The sequence below is a fragment of the Macrosteles quadrilineatus genome, unplaced genomic scaffold, assembly GCF_028750875.1.
Source record: "Macrosteles quadrilineatus isolate MER2022 unplaced genomic scaffold, UCM_ALF_1.0 Scaffold_2__2_contigs__length_208266976, whole genome shotgun sequence".
Taxonomy (NCBI): domain Eukaryota; kingdom Metazoa; phylum Arthropoda; class Insecta; order Hemiptera; family Cicadellidae; genus Macrosteles; species Macrosteles quadrilineatus.
The window spans coordinates 79,182,418-79,200,017 of NW_026542595.1; the positions used below are offsets into that span (position 1 = coordinate 79,182,418).

General features: G+C 40.2%; 1 protein-coding gene across 4 annotated transcripts in view; it reads left to right on the forward strand.

Annotated features, from left to right (window-relative positions):
• LOC128985937 (neurogenic protein mastermind-like) overlaps positions 1 to 17,345 on the forward strand; it is a 60,374-nt gene extending 43,029 nt beyond the window's left edge. For 2 of the 4 annotated variants that reach the window (XM_054405931.1, XM_054405933.1), the window contains exons 3-7: positions 10,852 to 11,193; positions 11,876 to 11,993; positions 12,389 to 12,574; positions 12,922 to 13,034; positions 13,749 to 17,345. In XM_054405931.1, the coding sequence (XP_054261906.1) occupies positions 10,852 to 11,193; positions 11,876 to 11,993; positions 12,389 to 12,574; positions 12,922 to 13,034; positions 13,749 to 13,994 (1,005 nt within the window). In that variant the 3' untranslated portion in view covers positions 13,995 to 17,345. The remainder of the gene's footprint in view (positions 1 to 10,851; positions 11,194 to 11,875; positions 11,994 to 12,388; positions 12,575 to 12,921; positions 13,035 to 13,748) is intronic. The other 2 variants (XM_054405932.1, XM_054405934.1) reach the window with 2 other exon arrangements.
• The last annotated feature ends 255 nt before the right edge of the window (positions 17,346 to 17,600 follow it).

Here is a 17,600-nt window from a genome sequence, read left to right on the forward strand (position 1 = left end):
TCTGAGAATATATCTATGATTCATCCCCCTCCTACCCCTTCCTCTAAAAATTGTTTTCCTTAAGGTTATCCCATTGCCATTTAATATACTTTCAATGTATATTAAAAGTATACTTTCAATGGATAAGATAGGATTTGTATCATAAAGAAGATATGGTTTCTGCCCGTTTAAATTACCTATAAAACTAAGATGTAAAATTCAGGTTTGTTTTCTATCAATGATGGGTAAATGTTGAAAGCAGTTAATTGTATTCAAATGGATATATATTATAAAAAATGTGTATTTAATAACCAGGGGGCCCATTGCAAACTTGCACATTTTAATAGGGTTCAACACATTTTCGAAGGTAAAACATGTAATCTTTGGTAAAACTAACGATGCAATACCCCTTTATTTTTAAATATTATGTTTGTTTAAAGCAGTCATTAAAAGTGAATACACCTACTAATTTTCAATCAATTCCATTGATTTATTTTAGATCCACACCATGAAGACTAAAGTCACCTACCTTATTTTTATTAACTGCTTTATAAACAAAATCTAAATGTGGTTCAATATTCAACTGAAGGATCAGGTTTTATATTGCAATTTAAATTCGAAAGTGGCCTGGTAATTTGTTGATACAACATTAGTTTGGTAATAAGTTGCACTGTAAAAATATTCTGGAATCAATGGCGTAGTCAGTGAGGCGTGACTAATGGGATTTACTCACAGGGTCGACCTAAGCATTGTCTTGTTCAACCCTCGTAAGTAGGGGATTAGTTTCTTGCCCGGGTAGGACCAAGGAGCGCGAGCACCTCTGCGCTCCTTGGTCCTACCCCCGACGAATTCTTCAGCCAAGGGGTTGACAGTTTTACGACTTGCGCTCCTCTGTCCGTTTCCCCTCCCCAGCAGGTGCCGAGCCTCGGCCCACCTCGAAGCTGCTTCTTGGAAAACGTCGTGTAACACTGATGGAAACATCGTGTAAACATTGACTTTAAATTAATCTCAAACGCATCAGATATGACTTATCTTCTTTTCTGAATGATTGGTGAAAATACCTGAACCTTGAGTGCACTCTGACGCGCATTCGCTTTCCTTCTTGCACCACGTTACACACAGTAGACAACTGGTTCAACGTACTATATACAGTCTAAACTCATTGCCTAAGCTTTGATGGAAGCCTAACAGTTACAATGGATGAGATAAATTAGAGGTTATTTATTAGCGATAAACATCATATGGACCTCGTAGCAATAGGTACAAGTATACAAGAGTCACCAGTCAGAGAAGACGGTTGAAGCTCTGTCTATGATAATGAGGGATCCTCAGTGACAATTTGCGTCGCGTTTAAGCTGTCATTGAATGTTTCCAAATGAATACATTCAAACACCGTTTTAATTCGACTCTTCGCCGCCGTCATTATGTTGTGTGCTTGCGTAGGTTGTGATGATTGTTAAACGGCTTGTTAGGAGTCTCTGACGACTACGAACACACATCGGTCCTTTCCATATCAAGATTGTTTTGTTCAGACTGTCTCGGCTCGCCTGATGTTTCCTTATAAAGTTGAAACTTGAGTGCATCCACCCCTAAAATGACTGTGAGCATCATGCTAAACCTAAATAGTTCCATGTTGGTGCAATCGGTCGCATTGACGATTCTCCGATGTTTTGCGCTCACGAGCTCCAACCTAAAGGTGAGTGAGCGTAGCGAACGAACTTCAACCAGGACGTGATTGAGCCATGCGAACGAGATCATCTTGAAAATTAAGAAGTTAAACGGGGCAAAGCCCGCGGGTTACAGCTAGTTAAATATAAAATAATTCAATTAATGTAAATAATTAAAAACCATTAAGAAATATGTCAATTCTCTTGTTACATTTGAGACCTGTTTGAATGTACGGTACTATATTACAATAAGATTAGGCCTAGTTCTATTTATACTTTTTATGTTTCATATATACTTAAAGAAAATCTTGCTATAAACATGAGTCCAGTATAGTGAAAAACAGTGTACTGCAAAAAGAGACTATCCCAATCCCACGATGCGGATATCGTCAATTATTCGCTGAAGCTGAGACTGTCAGCTGGTCGGTGGTGGAGGAGGGCAGGAAATGCCGACGCTGCTACGTCATCACACTGTCGTACCACTACCATAACTGATCTGTCACAGCCACTGTCATCACTGATGTTGGGTGTACTGTAATGGTCAGCTGGTCGGTGGTGGAGGAGGGCAGGAAATGCCGACGCTGCTACGTCATCACACTGTAGTACCACTACCACAGCTGATCTGTCACAGCCACAGTCATCACTGATGTTGGGTGTACTGTAATGGTCAGCTGGTCGGTGGTGGAGGAGGGCAGGAAATGCCGACGCTGCTACGTCATAACACTGTAGTACCACTACCACAGCTGATCTGTCACAGCCACAGTCATCACTGATGTTGGGTGTAAATGATCAGCTGGTCGGTGGTGGAGGAGGGCAGGAAATGCCGACGCTGCTACGTCATAACACTGTCGTACCACTACCACAGCTGATCTGTCACAGCCACAGTCATCACTGATGTTGGGTGTAAATGATCAGCTGGTCGGTGGTGGAGGAGGGCAGGAAATGCCGACGCTGCTACGTCATAACACTGTCGTACCACTACCACAGCTGATCTGTCACAGCCACAGTCATCACTGATGTTGGGTGTACTGTAATGGTCAGCTGGTCGGTGGTGGAGGAGGGCAGGAAATGCCGACGCTGCTACGTCATCACACTGTCGTACCACTACCACAGCTGATCTGTCACAGCCACAGTCATCACTGATGTTGGGTGTACTGTAATGGTCAGCTGGTCGGTGGTGGAGGAGGGCAGGAAATGCCGACGCTGCTACGTCATCACACTGTCGTACCACTACCACAGCTGATCTGTCACAGCCACAGTCATCACTGATGTTGGGTGTAAATGATCAGCTGGTCGGTGGTGGAGGAGGGCAGGAAATGCCGACGCTGCTACGTCATAACACTGTCGTACCACTACCACAGCTGATCTGTCACAGCCACAGTCATCACTGATGTTGGGTGTACTGTAATGGTCAGCTGGTCGGTGGTGGAGGAGGGCAGGAAATGCCGACGCTGCTACGTCATCACACTGTCGTACCACTACCACAGCTGATCTGTCACAGCCACAGTCATCACTGATGTTGGGTGTACTGTAATGGTCAGCTGGTCGGTGGTGGAGGAGGGCAGGAAATGCCGACGCTGCTACGTCATCACACTGTCGTACCACTACCACAGCTGATCTGTCACAGCCACAGTCATCACTGATGTTGGGTGTACTGTAATGGTCAGCTGGTCGGTGGTGGAGGAGGGCAGGAAATGCCGACGCTGCTACGTCATAACACTGTCGTACCACTACCACAGCTGATCTGTCACAGCCACAGTCATCACTGATGTTGGGTGTAAATGATCAGCTGGTCGGTGGTGGAGGAGGGCAGGAAATGCCGACGCTGCTACGTCATAACACTGTCGTACCACTACCACAGCTGATCTGTCACAGCCACAGTCATCACTGATGTTGGGTGTACTGTAATGGTCAGCTGGTCGGTGGTGGAGGAGGGCAGGAAATGCCGACGCTGCTACGTCATCACACTGTCGTACCACTACCACAGCTGATCTGTCACAGCCACAGTCATCACTGATGTTGGGTGTACTGTAATGGTCAGCTGGTCGGTGGTGGAGGAGGGCAGGAAATGCCGACGCTGCTACGTCATAACACTGTAGTACCACTACCACAGCTGATCTGTCACAGCCACAGTCATCACTGATGTTGGTGTAAATGATCAGCTGGTCGGTGGTGGAGGAGGGCAGGAAATGCCGACGCTGCTACGTCATAACACTGTCGTACCACTACCACAGCTGATCTGTCACAGCCACAGTCATCACTGATGTTGGGTGTACTGTAATGGTCAGCTGGTCGGTGGTGGAGGAGGGCAGGAAATGCCGACGCTGCTACGTCATCACACTGTCGTACCACTACCACAGCTGATCTGTCACAGCCACAGTCATCACTGATGTTGGGTGTACTGTAATGGTCAGCTGGTCGGTGGTGGAGGAGGGCAGGAAATGCCGCCGCTGCTACGTCATCACACTGTCGTACCACTACCACAGCTGATCTGTCACAGCCACAGTCATCACTGATGTTGGGTGTACTGTAATGGTCAGCTGGTCGGTGGTGGAGGAGGGCAGGAAATGCCGACGCTGCTACGTCATAACACTGTAGTACCACTACCACAGCTGATCTGTCACAGCCACAGTCATCACTGATGTTGGGTGTAAATGATCAGCTGGTCGGTGGTGGAGGAGGGCAGGAAATGCCGACGCTGCTACGTCATAACACTGTCGTACCACTACCACAGCTGATCTGTCACAGCCACAGTCATCACTGATGTTGGGTGTAAATGATCAGCTGGTCGGTGGTGGAGGAGGGCAGGAAATGCCGACGCTGCTACGTCATAACACTGTCGTACCACTACCACAGCTGATCTGTCACAGCCACAGTCATCACTGATGTTGGGTGTACTGTAATGGTCAGCTGGTCGGTGGTGGAGGAGGGCAGGAAATGCCGACGCTGCTACGTCATCACACTGTCGTACCACTACCACAGCTGATCTGTCACAGCCACAGTCATCACTGATGTTGGGTGTACTGTAATGGTCAGCTGGTCGGTGGTGGAGGAGGGCAGGAAATGCCGACGCTGCTACGTCATCACACTGTCGTACCACTACCACAGCTGATCTGTCACAGCCACTGTCATCACTGATGTTGGGTATACTGTAATGGTCAGCTGGTCGGTGGTGGAGGAGGGCAGGAAATGCCGACGCTGCTACGTCATAACACTGTAGTACCACTACCACAGCTGATCTGTCACAGCCACAGTCATCACTGATGTTGGGTGTAAATGATCAGCTGGTCGGTGGTGGAGGAGGGCAGGAAATGCCGACGCTGCTACGTCATAACACTGTCGTACCACTACCACAGCTGATCTGTCACAGCCACAGTCATCACTGATGTTGGGTGTAAATGGTCAGCTGGTCGGTGGTGGAGGAGGGCAGGAAATGCCGACGCTGCTACGTCATCACACTGTCGTACCACTACCACAGCTGATCTGTCACAGCCACAGTCATCACTGATGTTGGGTGTAAATGATCAGCTGGTCGGTGGTGGAGGAGGGCAGGAAATGCCGACGCTGCTACGTCATCACACTATCGTACCACTACCACAGCTGATCTGCCACAGTCATCACTGATGTTGGGTGTAAATGTAAATGGCCAGCTGGTCGGTGGTGGAGGAGGACAGGAAATGCCGCCGCTGCTACGTCATCACACTGTCGTACCACTAGCACAGCTGATCTGTCACAGCCACAGTCATCACTGATGGTGGATGTAAATTGTCAGCTGGTTGGTGGTGGAGCAGGGCAGGAAATGCCGCCGCTGCTACGTCATCACACTGTCGTACCACTACAACAGCTGATCTGTCACAGACACATTCATCACTGATGTTGGGTGTAAATGGTCAGCTGGTTGGTGGTGGAGGAGGGCAGGAAATGCCGACGCTTCTACGTCATCAAAACATTGATGTTGGGTGTAAATGATCAGCTGTTATAAGACGTTTAATGGCGTATTATATTTATTTATTTATACATGCCAACGGCTACTTGTCAATATATACGATTGATAAAAAGTGAGAAGAATGTTGAAGAAAGAAATGCGTGCACACGCGACTTTTTTTCAGTGTCAATAGTTTTAAGCATATTTTTTTCTTAAAATGTACTAATGTACAGTAATGAATAGGCTAACATACAGGGTGTTGAAAATGTCTGGAACCAACATTATATCTGGTGAGTGGTTAAAGAAATACAAATGATATTTTGTGTACGGATATACTATGGTTTTACCTATCTTTTGGTGCCTTATGCAAATTTTTACCACTTATAGGGAACGTCCTGTGGAGGATGCAGTAATAAGTTTAAATGGAAGCCTATGGTAAATGATACATCATTTTAAAGGCCATTTTTTTTATGAGTAAGGAGCCACAAGTTTCATCTCAAAAGGACCACCCTAGCAAAAATGACGACTGTTTGAAATTTAAATAACCACTTATAGGGAACGTTCTGTGGAGGATGCAGTAAAAAGTTTTCATTGAAGCCTATGGTAAATGATACATCATTTTAAAGGCCATTTTTTTCTGAGTAAGGAGCCACAAGTTTCATCTCAAAAGGACCACCCTAGCGAAAATGGCGACTGTTTGAAATTTAAAAATTCCGTTCCCTATAAGTGGTTTTTTAAATTTCAAACAGTCGCCATTTTTGCTAGGGTGGTCCTTTTGAGATGAAACTTGTGGCTCCTTACTCAGAAAAAAATGGCCTTTAAAATGATGTATCATTTACCATAGGCTTCCATTAAAACTTTTTACTGCATCCTCCACAGGACGTTCCCTATAAGTGGTAAAAATTTTCATAAGGCGCTAAAAGATAGGTAAAACCATAGTATATCCGTACACAAAATATCAGTTGTTTTTCTTTAACCACTCACGAGATATAATGTTGGTTCCAGTTCCAGACATTTTCAACACCCTGTATTTAAAGAAACGACAAAGTAGACGACCAAAGTTAAAGCACAGATAATTATATTACTTCATCTATGGTTTAAGGTAGATAATCTACCTTAAACGATAGAATATGTGATGATGAAGATATCCCCTCTCGTCCCCCCTCTCTTTTTACTGTAAGCTACACACGCACCCGCGCGATCGAGTACTTCCGGCGCGGCTGCTACAGGTGGTCACTCAGTCACCCGCACCGCACTCCCGCGACAGAACTACTTACTGTACGTTCCATATATTGATGGCTACACGTCATAGCTGCTTTGCTAGATAAGCGACAGCGCTACTGTGCATTCCAAATCTTGATAGTACAGGTACTCCCCGTGTTGCTTTGCAAGATAATTGGGGTCACCGGAAGACTGAAAAGTGAAAACTGCCCTCCGGACAACTACCCCCCAAGCAGGTCCTACGTCATGTTGATGTCAGAGATCGAGGGGGGGGGCAGTTTTCCTGTCTCGGACACTCAAGTTTCGTTGTCATACTGTTCTAAACTAACCTAACCTAACCAACCAAACTTGCTGTAACATTCCAATATTCTGTATGATATTCCCCACATACCTTTTCTGTTATCAAAAGGAAGAACTTGAATTAAAATTACAATTACATAGCATTACATTTTGCTATGGGGGTAGTATTCCTCCTGGGGGGGGTGGTTTTCCGGGGGTTGCTATTCCGCATCCCCGATGATTGACCACACACTATTGTGGGTTCTATTACATCTTGATACCCACATCTATTCGCCGCTTTGCTAGATATGTAACCACACTACTGTGTGTTCCACATCTTGATACCCACATCTATTCGCCGCTTTGCTAGATATGTAAACACACTACTGTGTGTTCCACATCTTGATGCCCAAATCTACTTGCCGCTTTGCTAGATATGTGACCGGACTACAGTGTGTTCTATATCTTGATGCCCACATCTACTCGTCGCTTTGCTAGTTATGTGACCGCAATACTGTGTGTTCTATATCTTGATCCCCACATATACTCGCCGCTTTGCTAGTTATGTGACCTCAATACTGTATGTTCTATATCTTGATGCCCAAATCTACTCGTCGCTTTGCTAGTTATGTGACCGCAATACTGTGTGTTCTATATCTTGATCCCCACATATACTCGCCGCTTTGCTAGTTATGTGACCTCAATACTGTATGTTCTATATCTTGATGCCCAAATCTACTTGCCGCTTTGCTAGATATGTGACCGGACTACAGTGTGTTCTATATCTTGATGCCCACATCTACTCGTCGCTTTGCTAGTTATGTGACCGCAATACTGTGTGTTCTATATCTTGATCCCCACATATACTCGCCGCTTTGCTAGTTATGTGACCTCAATACTGTATGTTCTATATCTTGATGCCCAAATCTACTTGCCGCTTTGCTAGATATGTGACCGCAATACTGAGTGTTCCACATCTTGATGCCCACATCTACTCTCTGCTTTGCTAGATTTGTGACCGTACTACTGTGTGTTTTACATCTAGATGCCTACACTCATCTGCTGCTTTGCTAGATAAACAACAGCACTACTGTGCGTTCAACATCTATCTAGAGGCTTACACTTATCCGCAACTTTGCTAGATAATCAACAGCACTCCTGTGCGTTCAATGTCTACATTTTTACACTTATCCGCTGCTTTGCTAGATAAGCAACAGTACTACTGTGCGTTCAAAATCTAGATGCTTACACTTATCTGCTGCTTCGCTAGATAAGCAACAGCACTACTAGGTGCGTTCAACATCTATTGCTTACAATTATCTGCTGCTTTGCTAGATCAGCAACAGCACTACTGTGCGTTCAACATCTAGATGGCTACACTAATCCGCTGCTTTGCTAGATAATAACAGCACTACTTTGCTTTATATATTTAGATGCATACACCACTTTGTTTGATGAATTGCAGTGCCAGTAAATCTGCGCATTCCACATTTTAAATACGGCTTCAATCCGCAACACTCCAGGACACACGACACCTTTTTCGCGTGTTCCACATTCATTATGCCAACTCAGCTAACAACAACTTCTGCTGATTGTTTTCCCATGTTATACTGATTACATTAACCCTGCATCTGGCAGCTTCAATTCTCTGTACTGGCTGACCATTTATTACTGTACGTACATAGGTTATTTAAGAGCTGTATAAATTGTGTTCTACCATTTATTCTTCACTACATAATCAACACAAGGCTTCCAAAAATAGTACCGACAATTACTTATACAGTTATTTAATATTAAACAATACCCCCGCCGCAGCAAACCTGCCGACTAAGCGAATTTCCATTTGTCTGAATTGATTTTCAGTTAAATATATTTTAATAACATTAGGTTTAACGAGTACCTAGGTTTGCTGCTACAAGGAAACTATAAAGTTTGTTTTTGAGTAAAATATTGATAGCTTAGTACAAAATAAATAAATTTGCCAAGTTTGATCAAAATATATCCATAAACAAGCAAACTACAACATTTGACAATATTCTCCATAAGAATAACATGGGAATTTTAAATTGAAAATTTTTTTAATTTTCTCCGTTACTAATAATCGAACAAAAATACTTTTATATACCAAATTATTTGTATTTTTAAGCTCTTTAAAAAGGTCTAAAGAGAAATCGGGAAATTTTGTGTTTTGAGGGTCAAAAGTGAGAAAAACCAATTTTTACCCCATAAAACCCCCTGTAAAGCCCCGATCCCATGGTCCGATCGTACTGGTTCGCGAACTCATTCAAGTTTATCCCGCTTTACACCTTTAAACCAAATTTCATCAAAATCGGACAAAAATTACTCAAGTTATCGCGTTCACGGACGTATATATATATATAAGTCTATATATATATATATACATATATAAAAATTTTAACGAATGGTGTTTTTGGCCTCTGGGGACATCAAAATGAAAAAGTAAATCGGTCCCGGGTCTAGGTCTTACCGTGCCACCTACGGTAATAGCTACTTCCCTATAGGGAAATTCGCTAAAAACAATTCAATGATATAAAATAGCCTACAGATTTCACATTTTCTAAACTTTATAAATAAGGCCACGATTGTTAGGAATATTCTGCCTCTGAAGCGGTTTTCAGGTTGAATGGTAGAGCATTAAACATTTTAAGTTCAGGATATAAATTGCAGTTAAATGTTAAATTTGGTTTTGGCACTATTGCATTAACTTATACATATTTCTTAACGCTACTTTTCTACCTGACACAATTTTAACCTGATTCACTCTTCTGTTATAAAGTATCAACAGAAGTTTATACATATTTTAATTTTTATAGAGTGGTGCTGTGGTGCTGCATATTTTGTTTTACATTTGTTCTTTTTATGCATGAAAATTAAATGGTTTAACTGAAATAAATAAGCACCTCCAATAGATACCTAAACCATATTCCAATCAAGAAAGCTGTAAATGGTGTGTAAAGTACATGTTGTAAAAATACTGTTGAATATATTCATGACACAAGAGTCATAGAGCATGTGTCAATGTTATATCAATCAGCCAGGTGTATGGTTGGGATACCACACTTGTCGTTGCTAACACTGCTGATCGCTTGACGCTTGTAATAACAAAATGTAAAGCTGTCAGTGGAAGTCGTCATCAATTTTGTTACTTTATTTGACAAGGCAATCTAGGATTGTTATTCTTAGTTGCAGTCAGTGTTGTAGTGGTAAACCTATTGTAGTGTTGTTTTGAACCATTGCAAATAGTGGAATCATAGATAAAAAATATGTGTTGCTTAGTCTATGGTGGAATAAAGATTTGCAAATAAGTACTATACCTAAAAACCACACTTTTAAGCAAATATAAATGTTTCCATCATACTGGGGGCATGGTCCACCAGAATTCAAAAGGGAAACGTAAATAAGAAGAGCGTTGGCGCTTAGTAAATCATATTGAAGGTCTCTATTAAGAGTACACAGTGCCGCAAACCCGACCTCAACACAGTCATCTCAGAAAAGTTATGGCAGTTAAAAATTTCACACTTTAGCTTGTTTATTGCCCTTTTCTGGAACTAGCCTAGTGAAAGTTTTATCAAACTAAGATATACCAAACAAATGCAAAGATTTTAAAATCCAAGTATATTTTTTTATCAGTGTTTGAACTGAAACAAGAGTGATTCGTTTTGATGAGATGTTGACGGGAGTTTCGCTCCTCTTCCAACAAACACCATTTACTTTGAAGAACTTATGCGTAAAGTGTAATATTTACAATTTTATTTTCAGGTATCAATGGCCCAGAGCCAGAACTTGTGTGCAGACATGAAGGGAACAGCAGTGTCTATAGCGGCACAGCAGGGACTGTACACCTCCTCTGAATCAATGGGATACTGCTCCGTGTCACAGAGTCAAAGTATCAGTCTGACACAGCGGCACAGGGCGGCCCAGGAGAAAATGATGCATCCGCAGGAGAAGATGATGCATCCACAGGAGAAAATGATGACCCCGCAGGAGAAGATGATGCATCAACAAGAGAAGATGATGCAACAGGAGAAGATGATGCATCAAGAAAAAATGATGCACCAGCAGGAGAAAATGATGCATCCTCAAATGATCCGCCTTCCACAGGTAATTTTTGTTGGTGAATTCCGTAATACTTGATCTTGGACATAACTGACTGCCAACAATTGCTTTTCACCTAATTAGTTTTTTTTTTTCAATTCCTGCTCCTACTTTAGTGGTGTACCTCATGCTTTTCCACTAATTTCAAATGTGTTTTCCTGGAGGTTTTTTCAGGGTTTAAGCTGGCATGAAATTTGTTAATGAAAAAGCTAAAAGTTATCTAACCAATTTTGCTCACTAACAAAAGTTAGATTAAACCTGGTCCCATAAACAGCTAAGCTATACATAAAGGGCTATGCTATCCACTTAGGCGTCGGCCCATAGGCTGTACAAGGGGATATCAATAGACAATCCAGAGAAGTAGGGATTGTTAAATTTAGACATTTTAAAATTAAAATCTTGATTCTTCATGATAAGCATGAAATTCAAGATCCATGGAGAGAAACCTAATTACGTGTTCAGTAATTGGTGTAACTGCCAGATATATTACCCTCCCTGGTAGATGAAGGCCCAAAGGAGGCTGAGTTTCCCCCATTGTGTCAAAAAGAGTCCATCCGGGCTTTGGTATTCCCAATATATCTATAAGATACTGATAAAAGCTTTAGTAACTTAAAAGAAGGAAGTTCTTTTACTTATGGTTTTGAGAAAGCTCTTGATAATAATTTCTCAATATCTGTCCATGTTACAGCAGCAGGTCAGGCCACCACCACCTGAATACAAGGTGTCTCAACATCACCCTGCCATGGTGCAGCACCAGAACTATCTGCCTCAGCAACGAGTCTCTCAGCAACCCTTGCCTCCTTCAGGTAAACTAACTGTCAACTGTTAATACATTAAGGTTAAAACTGAAATTTTGTAAATGAAAGACACCAGACTCTTGAACTACTTATTTGAACTAATAAGGACCGGACTCTGTTCGGATTACCAAATTGTTTGGAACAGCTCCTTGTTCCATTCAAAATTCATTTTCATTTTACAAACTTTTTCTCAGTGATCTGACAACCATTTCCTGGCTTTCCTATTGGCTGCACACCCTTGTAGGTATTTTAGAACACAAAGGTTATCTTTTCAATTTAGGCTAAACCTTTTCCCTCAACAGTTAGTTCAGATTAGCGGGTTTGGGATCACTGTGACTGTGGTATTATATATTTCTCTCGTTGGTCTAAACCTTGCATACTTATGTTGTTGATCTATTGTCAAGTAGGTCCCATGATGAGGCCAGGAGCAGGCGGAGGTGTAGTCAGTGGTGGCGGCTACATGGTGAGCAGTGGAGGGCCCCGCATGCAGTACAGCAGGCCCCAGAGGCCCATACACAGCGGGGGCCCTGAGTGGAGACATATGCTTCAACAGCACCAGCCGCAAAGACCTACCTTCCACCAAGGACAGGGTCAGTACAACCTCTTGGTTTAAAAAGTGTTATAGGTAATTGATTAATTGATAGTTAATTGATGGCTTGTGTTCTTGCTGTTTTCTATGCTCAAGGTGAGCGCAACTTGAACAATTCACAAAAGCTCTAAAACAAAAGTTCATCCAACAAATTTCACAATTATCAGACACTACTATTTTTAACTATGACATGATGTCATCCCTTTTTCTTTTTGAAATACTTAGATTTCTTCATAACTTCAGCAAATTTCTACAATGTGCTGTGATTTTCTACACTTTTTCTATAATATATTCTGAGATCAGTATCAATGTTGGTTGTTGGTTGACTTGAGTGTGTTTGTGCTGCAGGAGTGATGTTCAGCAGTGGAGATATGCAGATGGGAGCAGGACAGATGCAGCAAGTCTCACACCTAACTGCAGCTCAGCATCAGAGTCTGGCCATGCAGCACTCCTCTCCGCAGGTAATTGTGCCGTGACTGTTGAATATGTTCAATATTGATGTGACTGCAGAAGATACTTTATTTTGTCATGACCGGGGAAGATGTTCTTCGATACCCTTCAACCTCGGAAGATAATCTCTATTTTGTCGTGACTGGGGACGATATTCTTGATTTTGTTGTGACATGGGATGATTTCCCCACTACAAGGGAAAATTTTCTGGATTTCACCCTACTGGTGAAGATGTTCTCAATTGCACCATGACTTGGAAAGATGCGCTTGATCTGTGACTGCAGAAGATGTTCTAGATTTTCTGTGACTCCCCAGTCAATTATATGACTCCCGAGAAAAAGATATTAAAGTTTTCAGCTAGATGTCGGGGGATCATGTATAATGTTGTATGACTCAAATGAAATATTAGGATTTCCAAAGAAACCTGATTTTGGCATGAGAACTAAAGGCCAACATTTTGTACTCAAACAAAAGTTGTAACAAAAGTTACAAACAATGTAACAAAAGTTTGGCCCGCAGACCCCTAGTATAATTTATTAAGTATAAAGTCTTGTATAAAGACTTTCGATTACTCTGTAAATGGTGTTGAAAGTTTGTTTGATAAAAATTTGAGTTATGTAGGGACATTTTAACCAACTTGTCTTTCCCGCTGTGTATTATTGCTACACAGAGTGAAAATCACAACACTCTGTACTCCATATAACATGTTGCTTGTTTGTCTGCAGATGTCCGTCAACCTACAGATGCAGCAGAGCATGGCGGGGCTGAGGCAGCATCATCACCCCCACCCCCCCACCTCTCAGATGAGCTTCCCCACCCCCGCCACATCACAGTACAACAACCCGTACTCCTCCCTACCACTACAGCTACCCTCCACCAATGACTTCAACTTGGACTTCCTAGACCACGACCAAGACCTGCTCAGCTCACTGGAGTCAGGAGCTCCGTTCAACATCCACGACATCTTGTAAACAGTATTGACGTTAGCATTCCAATATGAGGTTTGATCAATAGTGATTGAAGCTAGGAAAAAGACTTAACTACATTCCAAAAGCGTAAAAATATATCAAAGGTTAAAGATTACAATGAAAACAACTATTACAATTACAACATTTTTTTAAGTATTTTTTTTTTACTAAAGTAAAGAAAAAAACATAAAGACAAAAGTCATACAATTAAAAAAAAAATTGAATCACTTCCAAGATTTATCGTTACAAAAATAGTTATATAACAACTGGTGCTAGGTTAAACATACAATTGGTTGTAACTCATTTGACTGTAGTGTGTCAAAGAGAAGAATAAGCTCAAAATGTTGCTGTTAGATAAGAGTTTTGTCTTTGTGTCATCTAAACTGCCACATTAGAACATCTCTTCTCAGTTAGAGTCTTTTAAAAGCCTGCTGATCTCATCACTGTAGAATATCACAAATATTAGCAACTCTACTTATCACCACACAAATATTAGTATCATATATATATACATATATTTCCTTTTGAAAGAGAAAAATATTTAAAATACGATTTTTACTATTTTTAGTTTTATGTACAGCAATGACAATTTTCAACTTTCATGTATGAAATTTGGATTCAATAATCTATAATACTGTAGCAAACAGTGATTACAATCTAAATGTAGTTTGACACGTTTCAATAGATTATATTTTCTGTGACCAAATAGATAGTAGTAGGACTGTAGATATGAGAACTACGTTTTTGTTTGGGTTTTGTACAACCGACTTTGCCATCAAAGCTTTACCAACGTGTGTATAATGTATTATTACTGTTGTATTTATATTATAGCGTATTGTAGATTATGTTTATTTGATGTTTTGAACAAATTTTATATATAGTTTTTTGTGGTGAATGGATGAGTGAATGTCAGAGTGGTAGTTTTTTGGTTACATTTTCTGACAAGAGGTCTTTCATTAATAATGAATTTATCTCAATACAAACAATAAAATTATTAGCTTAAAAACGAAACACTTAGCCCATGTATATATGTGTATTACCACAACCCCATTAATTTGAAAAGGTTTTGGTCTATTTATAAAGATGATATTTACATATTAATGCTTATTTGATAGGTGTATTGTTTTTTTAACATTGAGCAATACTAAGACAACTCACAAGGTTTATTGGATATTTTATAGTTAAAAATGAATACCCTAAAAATTAGGACGTCTGAGAGATGGTTATTTTTAGAACAAACGAAAATTTTATTACAAATTGTAATGTTACTCATCTACGGATATGAGATTTTGATCATGGATTTGAATTCAGGATGAGTGTAGAACGGAATGAGATGATCTGTGTGGCTTTCTTTGTTAGTGATTAAGATTAACTGGTTCCCATAATTAAAAGTGACTCGCTACCTAGATAACATGAAGCCCCCCTAACCACAAGTCAGCTACCCTGCTTACTAGATGTCATCTAGGTCTATAGTATGTGTGATGGAACCTATCTCTTGTTCTCCATCTCTGGGCCTTATACCATTGACCTGTAGACGGAGGGTCAGGAGACAAGTCCCAACAAACATACCATAGCTTCGAACCATCGTAAAGCTGCTCTAACTCACTCAGGCTTGAACCAGTGACCCTCTGATCACAAGGCGAGCATTATAACCACTCAGCTACCCAGCAATCCAAAGATAATCAACTTTTTTAATAACCGAAACTGTCGTAACTCAAATAAAACAAACCTTGTGAGTTATGTTTTTCTTTGGTTGGACCTTTAGTTGCAATGGTGCAAAGTGAATAAAAATACCTTATGTCAAAATAAAACTAAAACTCACATTCTTAGAGGGAAAAAGATATTGCAATTATGCATTTTTAAGAAGCTAGTTATTTATTTTCTTTAAAAAGTGAATCAATCTATTTTACAGAATTTCTTCTGTTAGTGCTCTGAGCTCCCATGACATAGTGTGTGTGTGTGTGTGTGTTTGTAACTTGACTGAACAAGTCAATTGATCTCTGAGAGAGTGAGTGGGTCAGGAAGCAGGACTGTCCAATAGTTGTAGTCGAGTCAATTAATATGTGTCACTTGTCAGTTGATTGCCGCTGTCAACAGGTATAGAACGTGTCAATTGGTAGCGGAATGCGCATACGCACAACTCCCCCAACTACAGTAATCTCTACATTTGATTGACGTTGGATTAATATAACAAAACTAGCGTCCAGTCTTGTTGGGAGTGTTTCCCACTTCTCTATCCCTACACGCCATCCTAATTGACATGTTCTTGTAGCTGGCAGAGGCCGTATTGTAGTTGTATCCAAATGCGTTCCAACCCTGTAAAATCACTGCCATCCACGAATCACAGTCCTGTTTCATAACTGACTGTACTATTGCCAGAAATAATAATTTAAGAAGATATTTTTACAAAGATTTTAACCAATATTTGTTATTATATTTGCAGTTTAGTTTTGTATTTACGATTAATTTTGTTTATATCGAAGAATAATGTTATTAAATAGTTGTTATAATAGTATGTTATAGATTAGTTAGATTCCAAGAGAATGTTGCTTTTTACAGTTTGGTACTTAAATAGGGGTGACAAAGCGCTCCATTCTCCATCAGACCTGCTGTAATCTAATCAACTTAATGAAAATCTCAGTTGTACGAGCTAAAAAATATATTATTTTTCATTTAAGTTTAATGGTTTGGTTTTCCCTATATTAATTGATTTTTTTATCTAATTAGCTTTCCTTTTTCTACCTTACCTGAAATAAGCTACTACAGTTGACCTACATATTTCTATGTTATGAGTTTATTTTATTAGATCACACTATAAACGTTAGTGAATTATTTTGTTGTTCTAAAACTTCTTTGAAATTAACTGAATATTAGTTTTTAGTTTTGACTTGACTGTTGAGTTATTAAAATTTGTACTCTTAAATAAAAAAATTTTTTTAGATTTTTTAAGGATCATATTTGGTAGGAAACTGTAACTCAACACCAATATTGTTCATATTTTAGATAGTTGGGACGAGAATGATGCTGAGTACATGACTAGAGAATATAACTGTTTGAGCAAAGATTGTCAGTCAATCACAGATACTGTATTTTATATCCTCATAATTAAAAGTTTAAAAAAATTGAGCTATATTTGTCTGTTCTACTGAAGAGTGAGCGAGTCAGATTCTAAGATGATCTGGCACCTTTCTAAAGGTCTGAAAGTTTTTTAAATAACATTTTTCTGCAAGATAATTGATTGCATAAAATTTCAAATACTAGCAGGTTTGTTGGCAGAGTACATTGTGTTATTATTTATAAGGAGTTTAATTTCTTTGATGATTTCCAAACACAAATAAACTTTGTACAAAGTAATTTGTATTTTTTTTACCTCTTGACTTTATGTAGCTATGAAGCTAACTTTCCATTCTTATGATGAAACTGCTAGTTTTCGAGTAAAAATAACTTAGTTAAATTAAGCCATTTTTTGAATGGGTGGCTGTAAAAGAGTTAACCTACGACTGTTTTTTAAAGTAGCCGTTTCAGTTCAGTTTTCAGTTCATAGAATTAAAAAGTTTCCTGAAACAAAACAGTTTCTACTTGTTAAGTAAAAAAGTTGTTAAATCATAG